Genomic DNA, 17,029 nt, shown 5'->3' with positions numbered 1-17,029 from the left:
GATCGGAACGATTGGTTTCACAGTGTTACCTGTGGCATCAGTGAGCAGAAGGCTGGGAAGTTGTGTCCTATGAAAGAGAAGTATTTTGGCCCAAGAACAGCCTCATGAGGGGGTTCTGTCCATTGGGATGTGTGATGCCAGCTTCTGCATTTGACCTTACTGGACAAAAGAGTTTATGCAATAATTTCTTAAAATTTGTAATGTCTTTTGAAATGGTATTGTAGAATCAGTTTAAGAATACAGTGTTGAACATCGAAGCTGCTTTGTACTATTTCTGCTCAGTAAATTGTCAAGACTGTGTATAATAAACCCTGGATTCATCCATTTTTTCCTATATGGAGGTAGTATGAGTGGAACCTGTAAAATCTATTATTTCCAATTAAAAAACTCCCACAAACAAGTCCACAGAGTCATGCCTTTGAAATGGCTATTTTAGAACGAGACAAACATTGTAACACATTTATGCTCAAACACCCTAGCTTTAGGGAGAAATAAATTTATTGTATTTTTGTTTTACGTACATGAGGACACAATAAAACAATCTCACCTAAAGCTTTAGACCATAGTACGTTGTTCCGTTCACTGTATAAATTACTTCAGTAGTAAAGCACATACATATATTCATTATATATAGAAATATACACATTCACAGCTGTTTCAAGTGGTTTCCAAAGGAATGCAGAAACTGTAATGGCTGAAAATAGTCAGCATTGAACTTTAAAATCCTCTTATCTTCATTCACCAAAGAGTTATACGTTTTTAAGATCTGTAAAGCATTTGCACTTAATCCATTCCACTTCATTGTAAAGGTTAAGGCTCCGTATTGGTCACCACTATCATGCACCACACCCACAGCCCCATCTGTGCAGACTTCCCAGGGTTGTGCTGGGAAAGGTTGGCTGTGCAAAAAGTATGCAGAGCTCATTCATGTTCAGATACTTTTACTTTTTGAACAGCTAAGCAGAGGCACTTCTTAAAACTATCATATTGAACCTAAATCCCAGGGAGAACATCGTTATATGTATAGCAACTTGAAAAGTTACAGCAGTAATACGGGTTGCCTTTACATTAATCGGGGGCCTACACTGTTAAGGGACAATTGCATTCCATCGGCCGTCCACTTCCTCTTGCAGCTTGCAAGTTCAGATTTGAATGTAAACTAGGTAACAAATCTGAGTTACATGTTTTAAAAGCAAACATACAGGGCCAACAGTGGCAGATTCGGTGATGAGATCGTAAAAAGCTAAGTCTCGCCCCTTAATGTCACACCTAGGTAATGAACTGCTGTCTAGAATGACACCACAAAACACTCCGAGCTTTTTACGACTGCACCTGGGGCAACATGCACATTATATCTGGTCCCATAAGAGGATCCTAACGGGAGAAAAACCCGAGACGCTTTCCTTTAAAACATCAGCAACAACCGAGGTGCACGATAACCACGCGAGGCTGTAGGGATCTAAAAAGGAGCGAAAAAAGTTTCGAGGTTAAAAGGAATGATGACATGGGACAATAGATTTTGATCCTTCGGGTCATCAAAAGTTTAAAGGAAGCAAACCTCAGCTTGTTTTTTTTTCTTTCTTTTAAGCGTCACCGATGGCGGTTCAAGTGCCGAACCGCCCTACAATGGAGGCCTGATTCCGGTGTGGCATCCTGCGCTGGGGGTCTGGAGACCGGCGGGAGAGCGTGGGGAGGGCTCAGCCGAGCGAGGAGAAGTCGAAGCCGGCGAAGCAGGCCTGCTGCTGGTCCGTGAGCACGCAAGGGGTGTGGGGCGGCGTCAGCACTGGCCTCAGGCGCGTGAACTCCTCGTCGAAGTTGCCCACATCCAGGGGCTCCCTGATCGTCGGGGTGAAGGGAGGCGTCACCCTCTTGGCCAGCAGGGCCTCCCAGTCGGTCCCCTGAGGAAGGAGCCACAGGCGTCACTTAGCCCCTCCAGAGGGGCAACGGTGAGCACATCTCGTTCCTACAGCCTGCCTGCCGCCCGCTTGCATTTTGTTGCTATAACCAGGTTTACAGAATTTTTACAGGCCAGCGATGTGGCTATATCCTGATGATACGGTGACGCCCAGGGAGAAGGATCTTGTATACGTCATCATATTAAAGCAGAGAGGGGCAGCTCCAGGTCACAAGGACAACCACATTGTCCAGCTTCTCTCACTACCAATAACTCTCGCGGAGTGGTCTGGCTTACCAAGTCAAATCACGTTTGTTTTGCTCAGTTTTAACCAGCGGCTAGTTGACAAGCAGCCCCAGATCATGCAATCAATGACTATCCCTCGAAAAAGTCTTCGTGATGCATTACTGAAGGTGGATCCTTTTTAAGTTTAGTGCCCTCAGTCGGAAATACCAACCTGGGTTTATTTCTTCAATTAGAGAACACACCGCATGCTTTCCTGAGACCTTAGGAAATGAGGAATTAAGAGAAGGTCTGGGTTTTGTACACCTTGCCTTCTGGAAGAGCAGTGAGGAGTGAAGTGAAAGCCGATCACCTGAAAGAACTTGTGTTTCTTTACTTCCTCTGAATCCTGCTCTCCACTTCCCAGCCGTTTCTCTGGGTTCTTCCGAAGCAGCTGAGAAAGACAACACAGTTGACACACAGGCTGTAGCGGACAGATTAAAACAGAGAGTCTTCTTTCCAAGGGGGCTTGACAGGACTGTACAAAACAATCCTCAAAGGGGACTACGTGAATACAAAGGCTTACTTCTCAATACCACTGCTCATTGGCTTCAGGGGGAAATTATAAGATGATCCGTTTAGGAAAAAAACTGGACACAGGGTATTGACCCTCTCAAGCAAAAATCAATCAATTCTCTGTGATCTTTCAAGAAAGTGCTGTCCGAGATCCTAGGATCAATAAGTTACTACCTAACAAGACGAGATGAATGCCCCTTCTAGCCCTATATCATGTGTTAAACCCCATCTGCATTGTCAACATACTTTGCAGTCTGTGCACAAACACGCATTCAATTCAACACTTGTGGCATGTGCGTGGTAGAGCACTTCAGTTTTATCCCAGTAGGAACCTACTGACAGATGCATGGAAACTGGAGCCTGATGGTCCGAGGCCAGATGTTGGCCTGAGCAGTTCCAGTCAGCTGACCCTAATGCCCTCATGTGTTAGGCACACGGGGGCTCAGCGTACCTTCTGAATGATGGAGACGGACTCCGGCGAGAGGAATCGAGGATAGCGGACTTCGTCGTTCACGATGCTGTCGAACACCTCCTCCTCGTCGTCGCCGGGGAACGGAGACTGAGACGCAAAAACAAATCGGGCGATTGACCGGACACTTTATCTATACACATTTATTTTCTTTCTCAGCGTACATCTGTGAAATGCACCGTGTAGCGCGGTATGTCTGTGAAGTTCATTGCGTTATGCCTTGTTGTTCATACGGGTTTCCAAAATCATCTTCTAAAATTCTAGAACAAAGGACGGGGTCCCCCCAGTGTCGGGGAGAAGGGAAAGGGGAGATGTTCTCTCGACCCCGTTCCCCTGCTCTGGGCCGCCTGCTCACCTCGCCCACCAGCATCTCGTAGACGAGCACCCCCAGTCCCCACCAGTCCACGGCCCGCGTGTACGTGTTGTCCGTCAGCACCTCCGGGGCCAGGAACTCGGGGGTGCCGCAGAAGGTGGACGTCCGGTCCCCGTGGCCCATTCCTGCACGCGAGAAGGGACGGGACAGTTTACCGACGGTCAACACGCCCGTCTTCGAGCGCCGCACCCCCAGAACCCACGGGGTTCCGCCGGCGTCCCGCACCCGCCGAGCGCCGAAACAGGCCTGAGGTGAGCGCAACCTGGATCAGAGCCCCCGTGGAAACGAGAAACACATGGCAAGAAACCCGTTTTTCAAAGGCCCCGTCCTTCGGATGAGACGTAAAACCGAGGTCCTGACTCTCTGTGGTCATTAAAAATCCCAGGGTGCTTCTCGAAAAGAGTAGGGGTGTAACCCCGGTGTCCTGGCCAAATTCCCATTGGCCCTTACCAATCATGGCCTCCTAATAATCCCCATCTCTGAACTGGCTACATTACTCTGCTCTCCTCCCCACTGATAGCTGATGTGTGGTGAGCGTTCTGGCGCACTATGGCTGCCGTCGCATCATCCAGGTGGGGCTGCACACTGGTGGTGGTGGAGGGGAGTCCACATTACCTGTAGAGCGCTTTGAGTGGAGTGTCCAGAAAAAGCGCTATATAAGTGTAAGCAATTATTATTATTATTATTAAACTATTATTATCATTATTACCATTTTTATATTTACGACTAAATACAAAATGAAGCTGTAATTCTTTTGAAACACTGACAGGAGCCGGGGTTACACAATAGTCCTCAGTGCCACACCAGAGAGGGTGCCTACCTTCTTTACACAAGCCGAAATCTGCGATTCTCACAAAGCCATCTGCATCCATCAGCAAGTTGTCCAACTTCAAATCTCTACAAGACAGGAGTGGTGCCGGGAACAGATTACCGGGCAGGCGCGATATGAAGAGACCAAGTCCTCCTATTCCAATCAGAATAGGTTGCAGGGACTGGCCAGGTGTCTGTAGTCGTTTTCATGTTTAAGTCTGAAGGGTGTTTCAAGGACATTGTTCATTAAAGACGAGACCTGGACATTCCTCAAGGCGAGAAAGTCTGCACGCCGATGGGCCAGCTTGAGAATTCTAATGCAAGGCTCAGTTGGAGAAGTTCAACAACAGCTTAAAGAAGAGAGCATTTTAAAAGTCACAAGCAATATGACATTTCCGGGTTTACCTGCTTCGACTAAAAGGGAAACATTTCGTCCAGGATTCAAATAAGTTTTATTAGACTGCTCTTCTAAAACAAAATGTGTCAGGAGAGTAGTACCCAGAAGAAATGGGACTCACCGGTAAACGATCTTATTCTTGTGGAGAAACTCCAGCCCCAGCACCACACAGGCAGCATAGAACCTGCACAGCAAACACAGGCTTTAACAAGCGAGACGACCCCAGAGGAACCCACCCGTCTCCACTGAGCCCCTAGTTACAGAGACAGAGCCCCTAATCAGTTCTAGGTTCACCTATGACCCAGGAGGAGTGGGGAACGTGCTGCCCAGACACGTTATTGGAGCCGTTACCCTCATTTCTTTTCAGAAGAGTCTGGACGAGGTCCTTAGGTCTCCCAAGTCCTAGCAGCCAGATTCGCTGAATGGCCTCCTCTTATTTGCAACCTCTCCTACAATCTCTCACCAAATCCCATGAAGCACATTCCTCCATCGAGGGCTCATCCCGCAGTCGGCTGCGGGGGATGAGCTGCTTTCCGATCTCCGCAGGGAGAAAGCCCCGGGCGGAGGGGGGCGTGTCCTCACCGGGCCTGCCCCTCGGAGAAGACGCTGCTGTGGATGTGCATCATCAGGTCGCCCCCCGGGGAGTACTCCATGACGAAGCAGACGTGCTCCGGGGTCTGGAAGCCGGCGTGCAGGTTGACCAGGAAGGGGTGGCGCGAGGCGTTGATGGTCTCGAAGATCCGCTTCTCGCACATCAGGCTGCCCCGCCCCCAGAGACAACGACACACACCACAGGTCAGGGAGAAGCACAACCCCCCCGCCAGGGAATAATCTCGTCTGAGTCCGAAACGTTCAGCGCCGAGAAATAACGTTTCCCCACAAACAAAAGAAACCCCACTGGACTGCAACCACTCGTGGTGGGATGAACCTCCAGTCTGTTTCCAAACAGCAGTTTTTCCTCTTGCTCCCTACCGAATTAAGTCACACTTTTCAGTTCTTCTAACGTCCGTGTTCATTCGAGGGTTTTAGACATGAGGGCTGGAAGAGTAGTGGACCATCAGGCAACAAGTTCCAAGACGAAGCTCCATAAGACAGAGGACACCTACCTGTCCACTTCATCACGCGTCACGATGTCTCCCTTCTTCAGGGCTTTTATGGCATACAGCTTCCCTGTCTTCCTGTACTCCGCAAGGAGAACCTGCGGAGCAGGACACTGGGATCAGTGGCGGAACCAGTCTGCGGAAGCACGTAGCACAGAGTGGCGAAACACAACTCGACAGACTTTCCAAAGAGCAGACGGCGGCCCACTACCTTTCCGAAATGCCCTCTTCCCAGAACAGAGATGCACTTGAAATCTTCCATCTGCATGCCTTGCTTCTTTCTGGTGGAACAAGAGGGGGAACTTCAAGGAGTCTCATGGCTAAACTATTATTGCCCAAATCATTGTACAAGCAGGTCTCAATGACGATGTCAACTAAAGTAAGATACATCACAAATCTTCATAGCAAGTCTTTTTATTAAGGAACTATAAGTATGCATCTTGCACGATTTACTAAAAAATTATACAAAAACATACCCTTAAGGACAATTTGCTGTATTGCAAAAACATTTGAGATCACGTGGGGCGATTTCAACTTTTTTGTGGACCTGCTAAGAGGCAACTCTGATGTGTTTTATGTAGAAGGAGAAACGCATGAACAAAAGATTGAGTGAAAGTTACTCGGGAGCAGGCTGACAGGATCCCGTTCCTCTGGTGCTGCAGTTGTTTCTGTCTTCTGGCTGCGTGTCTCTGAACTGCGCAAACACAGACGGAGACAGACCAGTGAGCGCAAGCAGAGCAGCTACAGCACACACCTGTATCCCACAGCCAACACCAGGGTTGAGCATTTATAACAACCACCACAGTAACAACACTGATTTCTTCAAATCAGCACCAGGATTTGTTTTATCACCCAATCCCCTTCGGTTTGATCCATTTAGTCATTTTAAGGACGCACACAAATGCACCTAAAAAAAATGCCAGTTAATTTATCATTAAACCTTGAATATGATTTACTGTTAGACTTGAAATGGACTGTACTTACAGTTTCAAAAAGAAAATCGTGTGCTTGCTTGTGCACTTCTTTATTTGCTAGGCAAATATGCATCATGAGTTCTGCATGACTACATGGCTTTGACTGAACTGGCCTGGAGAGACTCATCCCAAGTCTAGAGTCTGCATCCCTGGCACTCCCAGTGGGGAGGAAAGAGAGGGAGAAAGGAAACAGCACAGGTGTGTCCGTGTGCGCGTGTATCGGGGTGTCCTGTTGCGTACCGGGGGTGACGGGCTCTCTGCGGGGCTCTGCTGCATGTGGAGGCGGGGGGGTTTGGGGGGCCGGTCCTCGCTGAAGGTCAGCCTGACCACTGGAGCGTCCCTGCAACAGCGAGCGCAGGGGGAGGTGAGAGGCTGCTCCTGTCCACAGCGACACTCCAATAATACACAAGCAGCCTCAGGTTCGAGAACGAGCCCCCCCTGCACAGCGAGGCTAGAAACCGGAGCTGTTGCTCACTCGCTGAATTTAGAGCAAAACTCCCAATAACCCAGAACGGTTTACTGTGCTGAGAGAAGCCTGTCTGGTTTCCCCGTATTCACCACAAAAAGAACCTGACACACGTATTCGGGCCCCCGTTCTGTGCTAAACCACACGTCTCTTGCTGCAGAGAGAAACCCCCGTGTTTGGACCTGCACGGTGACAGACGACACGTTTTACCCAGGTATCCAAAACCCGCTCGGAGCTACAAAGTCCTCTGATGGTCAAAACGATCGCTTTCCTGCGCTGCGCCTGTCCAGACTCGGACAGGGGTGACCCCATCCCGCAGATGCCCTGCCTCTCACCCGGGCAGCGGCGTGGACACGCCGGGCTTGTCCTCGGCGCACGGTGGCGGGGGGGTGACCTCGGAATCGGAGGAGCCGGAGAGCGGGGGGCTCATGGCCGACAAGGAGCTACAGGGGGGCAGCATGCTCATCATCAGCCGGCCCCACGTGGCGATGTTGATGTTCATCTGAGCCGCGCGCAGGAAGTTCTTCCCTAGGACATCAAGCAGGGGAAACCCAGTGAGGAAGGGGGAACGCGTTCGGGAAGCCAGAGGTTTCTCAGGGTAAATGCAGAACAGGAGCTGCTGGGGAGGAAGGAAACCATGTTGCATGGCGAGTCGCAGGCCTGCGCTGGAAACGTAATAATTCAAGGCCCCCGACGAGATCCGCGGACGGCGGCCTCACCTTTCTCTTTAGGGAAGATGCGCTTCTGCCTCTGCAGTTTCGAGTGATGCTCTATGACAGGGTTGATGAAGGTCACCTGATGTTCGTACGGCGTCAAATACAAAAAAAAGTTAAAAGTAAATACAGTTCAAAGGAAAATATATATTTTTTAAAAATCCAGCATACAAGCCTAACAGCTTCATTGAAAAAAAAATCCAAGAACCCAATAGCACGGGAAAGAGGCTTTTCGAGGGGCAGGAAGGCTCACCTCGGTGAACAGCATGCCCTGGGGCTCCAGGTACAGACACATGCCATGACGCCGGTTATCCAGGAAGTCCTCCAGCCGCAGGAACTTCACCGCGCACAGAGCCCTCCAGTCCCGCCAGTACACCCCGATCTCCAGCTCCCGAGACTTGGGGGCGAGGCGAGGGAAAGGGGGAGACATCGTATTGCACATTACTGCGCGCCTCTGAGCCCTCTGCCATCGTGAACTATCTTAAAAATTCATTTGTTTTTTAAATTTCTCTTTTTGAATTTAAGCACAAAAGGAGTAAGGACTCGCACAATGCCTGCCTCTGACACACACACAGGGGCTTACGGTACCAAGGGAGCGATGCTAGGTTCTCCATCAGAAGAACAAGGCGGCTTTCACACAGCCCCAAGGACCGTACTTCAGAGATCTGTTTTCCCCGTAAAGCCGCCCGAATGACATGTGCTACTGCGCCCGCTGGGCCAGCTGGGCCATGCTGCTGTTGGTCTGCGGTGGCGATGAAGAACATGAGAAGCAGCGACCTGTGTGAATTTCGGCACCCCGAGTATGAGCCTTGTGTCGCGGGCGGCTTGCCCGACGTGCGGAAAAAGTGGCCACGCGCAGCAGCGTGCTTCCCAGAGCCTCACCCTCTCCAGCTCGATGCTGAAACTCTGGTCCCAGGCCTGGTTGCTGACGGGCCTCCAGTTGGTCCTGCCCACCATTTTGTTGTCCAGCTTCAGAACGGCGCTGATGTCCGCTGCAGGAGACGGGGCAGAACAGGTTCATCTGTCAGCCGCAGGCGTCACAGGAGTTCTCTCTTTCCGTGCAAACAAATGACCTGTCTCCACGTTTCTGGCAACTTAGTGCAAATGAACTGTGCAAGGAATCATTCGTTCCCAAAGGAAACTGCCAGATCTTCTTCAGCCCTGATCACAGCCCATACTAGTGGGGATGAAACGAGTGGCTCTGCAGATTCGACACTTGGACTACTACTCGCAAAGCTGAATTTTTCCACCCGGCGAATCCACAGTGCCTTGAAGAGCAGAGCTCAATGCCCACACGCAGGCTCACGGGTGTAAATCAGGGACACTCCTGCATCCCCAGTAGATACTGGCAAACTGGGGAACATGTCAACTACAGCGCTCAGTGTGCACCCAAACAGAACATCTTTCCTTCTCTAACCAAGCAGGAAGCACTTGAACTGCCCTCTTAAAACGAAATCTGACACACAAGCTTTTTCATTCTCCAACAAAATAGCAACGAGAACTAGACATTGCCCCTTTTTCATTCTGTGGTCATTTCAGAGAACCAAAAATGTACGAACCCCACCTAAAAAAAGCCTCACAGGCCAGTTTCTCTCTCCTACGTGAAACAAGATGACTAACCAACGCCCCTGGATTAAGTTTCCGGTGAGAGTTAAGAAAGGGGGATCCCCTGCAGAGCGAAGGGGGAAAGCAGACATCCGAAGCCCGGCCTGGGGTCTACTCACCGGACAGCTCGTCCGTCTTGAGCCTGCTGCTCGTGCCGCGGCCCGAGATTCCCGCCCGCACCTTCAGGGACTTGGCCTCGGAGGGGCTGCCCAGGGCCGTGGAGACGCCGGACACCCGGCAGCGGCCCGGCACCGACTCCAGCAGGTCCTGACAGCCCATCAGCCTGACCTCCAGCCTGCCTGTAAGAAAGGTCCGGCTCGTGGGCAGCTCAGGAGGGACACCGCCGGGCAAGACCACCGACAGGGCGCCGGGACTCGGTCAGCTCGTCACGAGAAAGGTTCATAAAGGCACTTAAATCCAGTCACGGGGACATGCAAATGACGATATGAATTCCATTTTAACGGCTGACTGAAAACAACACAACCTGCTGAAGAGATCAGAACATCTTGCCAGCCCGTTGTGTGTCAAGACTGCCTGAATAACCGAGCACGCCCCACGACGTCCGTCCCACCTGTGAGGGTGGCGGGCTTGAAGAACGAGGAGGCCGACTGCAGGCGGTGCCGCTGGAGCCCCAGGGAGGGCGAGGCGCCCAGGGCCAGCTCCTCTTTGATGACGGCCCGTTTCGGGTGGTCCTGGGATAGCTCGCCGAGCCGCCTCTCCAGGGACAGGCGCAGCAGGTCGAGCTTCTGCGAGGACTCCTGCAGCCTGGCCTGGGCCTGGGGGGAGAGACAGCCAGTGGGCAAAGCCCTCCTGAAGCAGTGCCAGCCCGGCGGTCCCCAGCCCTGGGTCACCCACACCCCCTGCCCAACGGCCGTCTTTCCCAGCTCGCAGGAAAAACACATGCCTGGAATTTCCTCTATTTTGAGCGTCGGGGTGAATTTTCTATGCCTCTGCTGCCTGATAATACTTGTTTTTCTGCACCTAGAACAGTGTCCAGATAATCTGAAAGTGCCTGCTTGTGCTCCAGAATCTGGGTGCAGAATGACAAATTAAGGGTCCAGTTAGAGACGCTGCATCGGCAGAGCTGCCAATCTCTGTACAGTACATGCATAACCACAACTGCGTTCCTCCTATAAAAGCAGCGCGGAAAACCAAAATCCAGAAGGTGACCCAGGACCAGGAGCCACAACCGCTGTATTGAGGCATGTTGTTCAGTCAGAAAACAAAGTTAAAACAAGCAGATCGATTACCGGGAGCAATTAAGGGCCTGGAGAGAAGATAAACCAGCAGACACACAGGGTACCTCCAGGGCCAGGACTGCGAACTACTGATCGACCACTAAAACACCAGCGCAATCCAAGCCCAGCCAGCGCCGCTTGCTGCCCGAGTCCTGCCCCCTGTGCCAGGCCTAGTGCCCACCTCTGCCAGGGCGCGACGGTCCTGCACCCTGCGGCCCCCCAGCTGCTTCACCACGTTCTTGGCCCCCTCCGCCACGGCGGCCTCGATCTTCAGGTGGTGCCGCAGCTCAGCGACGCGGAGCTCCAGGGGGCTGATGGTGTCCAGCGGCCGGCCTGCGGGGGGACGGGAGAGGGAACAGGGGGACTGAGGCCCAGCGGTCTGCGTGGAGTTTGCACGTTCTCCCCATGTTACAGTGGGAAAACGGGCTCTGGTGTGCTGGTGTCTGTGTGGCAGGCAGGCCGAAGGACGGACGCGAGTATGTACAGCGCAATGAAAAGTAGCTCTTGCCGTCTACAGAGGGCCCCACCCTTTCGCTCGGCCTCCGAGTCGAAGCCTTCCCCGTCTCCCTCTCCTGCCTGCGCGACTTTGACGATCTGCATGCGGATCAGCTCGATCTTCGTCCGGCTGTCCTGGAGCATCTGCTGGGCAGTGGACAGCATCTTCCGGTCCTGGAAAGGAGAATCACAGAGGGGAAAAACAAAGGTTACGACTGCACCGAGCTTTTCCTCATTACCAAGATCACATTCCTCTGAGCTGAAGAGCAGCGTCCTGCGCGGTGTTAAGAGCCTGGCAGCTGAGGAAGCAGCACAGTGATTGATCACAGGCATGCCCTTGTCCTCCTGCTGAGTTATGAATATTCAGAACGTGCCAGGACACAGACAGGGCTGCCCTCCACAGCTGGACTAACTGTCCTGCTAGACTGTCCTTCTCTCCAGACACTGCTTGTGTCACGCCTCTTAACCACCCCTGAAACACAACTAGTTAGGGCTCGCTGAGTTTGAGAGATCCGCTCCAGCTCTTTCAGCCTGTTCGCTTACTGCGAAGATCTGCAATGCCTTCGCTGGATTCTGCTGATGGTTCACTAACCCATCCTCCCTCTCTCTCTCCCCTGTGTTTGCACTCTGTCTGCAGAAGCAGCTGGGCTGCCTCTGTGCCATCAGTACTGCTTCCCTGAGCACAGCTGCGCGGTCAGCGCTGCACACTGGCCTCGGCCGCCGCTGGACCAGACAACGACACAGCCCGTCCTGCACACGGGGGACGACGATCGCGCGGCACTCTGGGAGCATAAACCAGTTCCGGGGGGAATTCAGCGCCTTGTACAGGCAGGGATTCTTTGGTAAGCCAGATCAGACCCCAGAGAAATGAAAGAAACCCCAAAAAACTTCCGAGAGTTTGCCAAACCCACGCCGGCGCAGCGTTAAGGGCTGTCCAGCTAGGATGACAAGCAGATGACTGTTTGACACCCGTGTTTCTGAAGACCTGTGCCAAACCGGCCTGCTTCTGGTACAAGCCAGAGCGATACCCCACTGCTGTGCTCTGGCCCTCTGCAAAGTCCCCCGGCTGTCGTTCTACTTGAGTCATTTCCTAATTAAACTAGGCCAGATTATTTACTCAACAGGCCCATTCTGACACGCCCAGGCCCAGAGCTGCGGACGATTTAAAGAGACCGATGAAACCAGGGCCCCAGCGCTGCGAGGCAGCAATGCCGGCCACCCTCGGGCGAGGGCCTACCTTGAAGGAGCTGTTGGAGTACATCTGGATCATGTTCTCCGCGCCCTGCTTCACCTTGGTCTCTATGGTCAGCTGCTTCTTCAAGGCCAGGATGCGGCTGGCCAGCGGCGTGGTGCTCTCCTCCCAGCGGCAGGGGTCGGGCGAGGTGGCGTCGTCTGGCGGGGGCAACACAAGGGACGGCACACGGTCACCAGACGGGCCAGGAGCGCTCGTTAGCGGCGCGATGCCCACTCAGGTACATCCCCGCTGCTGAGCGGGGGCTGGTTTCTGAAAAGAAGGCCGTGGCACTTGTCCTGCGGGGGGGGGGGGGGGGGCTTTATTTTTGAAGTTGGTAAATTTTGATGGCATCCCATCCTGCCATGCAGCCACCGCCTGCTGGGGTAGGGTCTGGCTCCCCTGTGACCCTGAATTGAGTGAAGCACTTAGATGTGTACTAGACAGAGCCCCCTCTACAAACACGCATGTACTTCAACACCTTCTTAAATACCACACACTGTTCGCGTCAATCACTGCTCCGGCCCGTTTGCCATTTTCATCTTTGCTTGTACTTTTCTTTCTTTTTTAGTGTTGCGTGTTGTATGTTGCACCACTTGCTGCTCTTGGGAATAATTAAGTATCTTAGTTCTTAACTAACGGGAACTGGACGGATGGTGCATTTTCACTACCTGCCCCTAAAGATGCCCCTCCAGATCGGGTCTGAGCTCTACAGACCGCCAGCAAGGGCAGAAGATGACCCCTGACCCCCGACCCCTGACCCCCGACCTGTCTGGCTGTCCTTGTCCCTGGCCATGGCCCGGGCGTTGAGCTCCTGCAGCTCCCAGTGCAGCTGCTCCAGCTTGCGGTTGGAGGCCTTCAGCTGCCCCTCCACGTGCACCGCGTTCCTCCGGCTGGTCACCGCGCGCCGCAGCCTCTCCGCCCCCTCCTTGATCTTCAGCTCCTTCTGGATCTCCTGCCGCAGCTGGGTCCGGGCGTCCTCCAGGCGCTGCTGGAAGGCCGGGTCCAGGATGTTGCCGTCCGCCAGGTCCTGCAGGCAGCTGCTCTGGGGGGGTTCCCAAAACCAGGAGCGTTAGAGGGTCTCTGCTGAACTTAGGGGATATTTTTTTTTTTAAATCAAAATACAATTGTTTATTGCAACGAATCAGACACAGGTTTTTCTGCTCTACTCGCTGCCAGCCAGGCACATTTGTGTGTAGTAAGGCACACAAAGTAAAGGCTGGCACTGCGTGGGCTGAAACACACCACACTGCAGGATCCCCTCCATGAGGAAATCGCCTCCTCTTTTCCTCTTCCTTCACATGGTCTTCAAGTTTTAATTTAAAACAGAAAAATGCCCTCCCGAGTTCTGTTACCACATTCTTTGTAGAACCAGCGGTGGTAAAACAGAATACCCTGCCAATATTTTTATACACATATATACAATTTCTGAAGCACTTTTTGGGCTTGCCCATTACTTTTTGGCGCTGCAGTTCCTAAACATGGTTTACCAAGAGGACAGTATGTTTCAGACAAGTCTGTTACACCAGGCGAGGCAGAAGGGGGAGGAAAGTAAATCGCAGACCAAAGCAGCCAACAATGTACAGCGTCCTGGGAAAGTCCAGTGTGGAGTCGGATTTTAATAAAGGCCAGACGCGAGAGCTGTGTACACAGGGTGGGGAAACCGATAGGAACTTTCTGAACCGCCCCTACACTAGGTCGCCGCTCGGCTCCTCGGCGGAAAGGGCTTCTGAAATGAAATCTGAAAATCACCCTTCACACCACTCTTCGGGCTCCCTCCCACCTCACAGGTCAAAACGGGGGTCAAGCTAAGCTCCGAGTGACGAGCGTTTCCAAAGACAGAAAGGGCTGGTCTTCTGCGACCCAGACCGATCACTGCACTTGGTTCCATTTCTGCTGATCGGCTGCATAAAGATTTATTTTCTCCCCATATAACTAGAATTTCTGCAATTCTGCGTGCCTTGGTTTTCAAAGAAAACGATGCGGCTCTAAGTTTTAATGCAATGACGTTTTAATACGGTCCACGTCCCCACCCAGTACGAAGCCAGTAAACCAGCAGGATATTTGTAAAGCTATTGCGACAAAATAGTTGCTTCGTGAAGTTTGTGAACGAAAAGTGCGCTTATAGCGAACAGGAAAAACCAGAAAAGTGAGAGTTTTTCCTCCCCGGATAAAAAGCCTAAAAAGACAAAATCACACGTCCGCAGTGAACTAATCGCCCCCAAACTATTTAACTCTCATCGAAACACAATAAGTACTAGTCTTATCTAACTCCACCTTTTCCTGCCACGGTCAAATAATGTTTCTGCAACAAGGGCAGCTCACAAAATACAGAACATAGGAAAATAACCTAATGCTCTATAAATAATGAGGCTTTTCACTCGCAAACATATTGACAACACGGGCAGCATCTGTAGGTTCAACGAGATATCCGTCATCCTAAAGAGAAGCCAAATAATCTTTTTTCTTTTTTTAAAAAAAAGGTAACTTTCATATCTTTGGCTTACCTGTACTGTGACCTCCGCCATGACCCGCAGGGCTGGAGTCGAAAGAGCGAATCCCCTGTGTTTCTGCTAATTGTGGGAAAACCTGACCGCAATAAACATAGTTACTCGGGTAAAAGCAGAAGAAAATCAAATTAACAATAACATCCGAGTAGGCGCTGCCTGGATCTACTCGCGTCTGGTTGTCAGGCGCATTCCAGTGGGGGGAAAAACCCGATACACTTGCATGAACAGAACAAAACTTCCCGGCTACTCTTTTTTCCTCCGTTTCGTCTGTTCCTCCCCCCTTTCTCTCCCGAAGGTTTGAATCTGCGGGGTCTCCTCCCTCCCCGCGGCCGGATTGGCTGTGCGGGCTGCCGGTCACCGCGGCCGGGCTGAGCCGCTGCCCGGCGGACACACTGTGTCCCCCCGCCCGGTGGACACACCGCGTCCCCCCGCCTGCCTTTGTCCCCCGGATCCCCGGTTACAGGTTATTCCGCCGCGGGCTGCAGAAGAAAACAAAAGATTCATCTATTTAAATACATCCATTTCATTGAATCAGCCGTGGAAAATCAGATGGGGAAAAGGCTGTAAGAACTCGCAGAAATAACTTCATTTACCTACATTTTAAAAAGAGCTACAGTAGCTCTTCTTTGTATCTGCGACTTCTATGAACATTGCATTGATCCTTTTAATTTAATTTTATTTTAAAAAAGGATCCCTAAGGACCGCTGTACCTGCGCTGTTCGATGTAGAGCTGAAAACGGGTCACAGCTGAAAAAGTCCTGTCAGAAAATCCGGCGAAATCTCTTACACACGCAGGAAAGGTTGTTAAAAACAAATAGGTAAGAGAAATGTCCAGGGGGTTGCTGAACAGTTCGGCACCTGTTGCGATCAAATTTACTCAGAAGTTGGCGAAACAACTGGGAGACAGTTCCCAGCCAGTCCCATAGATGTCGTCGTCAATTTCCTTGGCAGTCTTTTTGTGAAGAAAACACACAATGAGGTACACGGATACTGTATCGTTAATGGCTTTTAATGGACAGAAAGCACGTTCCCGTTTCCCTGGCGTGGTTACAGGACAGTTGACAAAACTGTTGGATCCAGAACCAGCACAAATGTGGTGTTTTTTGTCCCCTATATTTGATCAACATTTAATGACCTCAATAAAACACATAGGCTGTTGTGTAAGGTTCATTTATAATGTAGGATAATTTGCAGGGATTTTTATTTGAAATTATTTTTTTTATTTCACGTGTTCGTTTTCACTTATTGTTATTTATTCGAAAATGTGATTCTCTCATAAGAGTGTATCAAACGCGCTCTCGGATCCTCAGTAGGGGATGGACTGTACCACAGTTTGTCATGCTCGCCTTGGAGTCGCTGGAGGGCGTGTTGGTGTGCAGCGCCGTGGGGTGCAGACGTGATCAGCCGGTCCTCTGCACCATCAGGACGACCCCACGCCTGAGGAAACCCGGTCAGGTACGGAGGAACCAGGGAAGGTTTATTCCCGGCGGAAAAGAGAGGAGGGGAAACGCAACGTTTCGGCTGTGGAGCCTTCTTCCGCGTGGACTAAACCCTTGCTCGTTCCTTTGCGCAATGATCCCCGCGCTGGACCCCCCTGTTCCGGCACGCACCCTGATCCCAGGGGTCCCCCGCCTGAGGACTGTGGGGCGACCCTTCCTCCCCACGAACCCCGCTCCACGGTGTATCTTTTAAAGGAGCCCCCCGCTGTTGAGGTGACCCCTCAGGGCTGCAGCACGGGGCGTGCGCAACAGCGCCCCGGGGGAAAATAATCATCAATAACTGACTGCTTACACTAAAATAGCACTCCACTCAGAGCGCTTTATAGGTCATGGGGATCCCCTCCACCCCCACCAATGGCAGCCACAGTGCGCCAGTACGCTCCCCACACACCAGCTCTCAGTGGGGAGGGGAGCAGGGTGATGAAGCCGGTTCAAGACAGGGGCAGTTCCCCGGCCC

General features: G+C 51.8%; 1 protein-coding gene and 1 long non-coding RNA gene across 4 annotated transcripts; one reads left to right on the top strand and one right to left on the bottom strand.

The window, feature by feature from the left end:
- Nucleotides 1–480: 480 nt before the first annotated feature.
- On the bottom strand, nucleotides 481–15,179 carry pkn3 (protein kinase N3). Of its 3 annotated transcripts, none has more exons than XM_015367182.2 (22): nucleotides 15,071–15,179; nucleotides 13,332–13,608; nucleotides 12,570–12,724; nucleotides 11,365–11,506; nucleotides 11,019–11,170; nucleotides 10,171–10,375; nucleotides 9,719–9,898; nucleotides 8,877–8,986; nucleotides 8,248–8,391; nucleotides 8,001–8,076; nucleotides 7,617–7,809; nucleotides 7,056–7,155; nucleotides 6,462–6,535; nucleotides 6,053–6,122; nucleotides 5,848–5,939; nucleotides 5,324–5,500; nucleotides 4,863–4,925; nucleotides 4,355–4,431; nucleotides 3,517–3,659; nucleotides 3,144–3,251; nucleotides 2,490–2,570; nucleotides 481–1,898 (listed from the first exon to the last, which is right to left on the bottom strand). In XM_015367182.2, exons 1-22 carry the CDS (start codon nucleotides 15,089–15,091, stop codon nucleotides 1,698–1,700), a joined length of 2,841 nt encoding a protein of 946 aa, XP_015222668.2. In that variant the 5' UTR covers nucleotides 15,092–15,179; the 3' UTR covers nucleotides 481–1,697. The 3 variants fall into 3 exon arrangements, with proteins under 3 accessions (XP_015222668.2, XP_069039588.1, XP_069039587.1); XM_069183487.1 differs by having other exon boundaries at nucleotides 13,332–13,603; nucleotides 15,071–15,158; XM_069183486.1 differs by lacking the exons at nucleotides 6,462–6,535; nucleotides 7,056–7,155.
- LOC138224997 (uncharacterized) lies at nucleotides 6,530–12,037 on the top strand. The gene is made up of 3 exons (XR_011183526.1): nucleotides 6,530–7,015; nucleotides 11,357–11,540; nucleotides 11,970–12,037. It is a non-coding gene; the product is annotated as an uncharacterized lncRNA (long non-coding RNA).
- Nucleotides 15,180–17,029: the final 1,850 nt, after the last annotated feature.

This window comes from Lepisosteus oculatus, chromosome 24, assembly GCF_040954835.1.
Source record: "Lepisosteus oculatus isolate fLepOcu1 chromosome 24, fLepOcu1.hap2, whole genome shotgun sequence".
NCBI classification, from domain to species: Eukaryota; Metazoa; Chordata; class Actinopteri; order Semionotiformes; family Lepisosteidae; genus Lepisosteus; species Lepisosteus oculatus.
The sequence above is the reverse complement of the archived record's forward strand: the minus strand, read 5'-3'. Positions and strand labels throughout refer to the sequence as shown.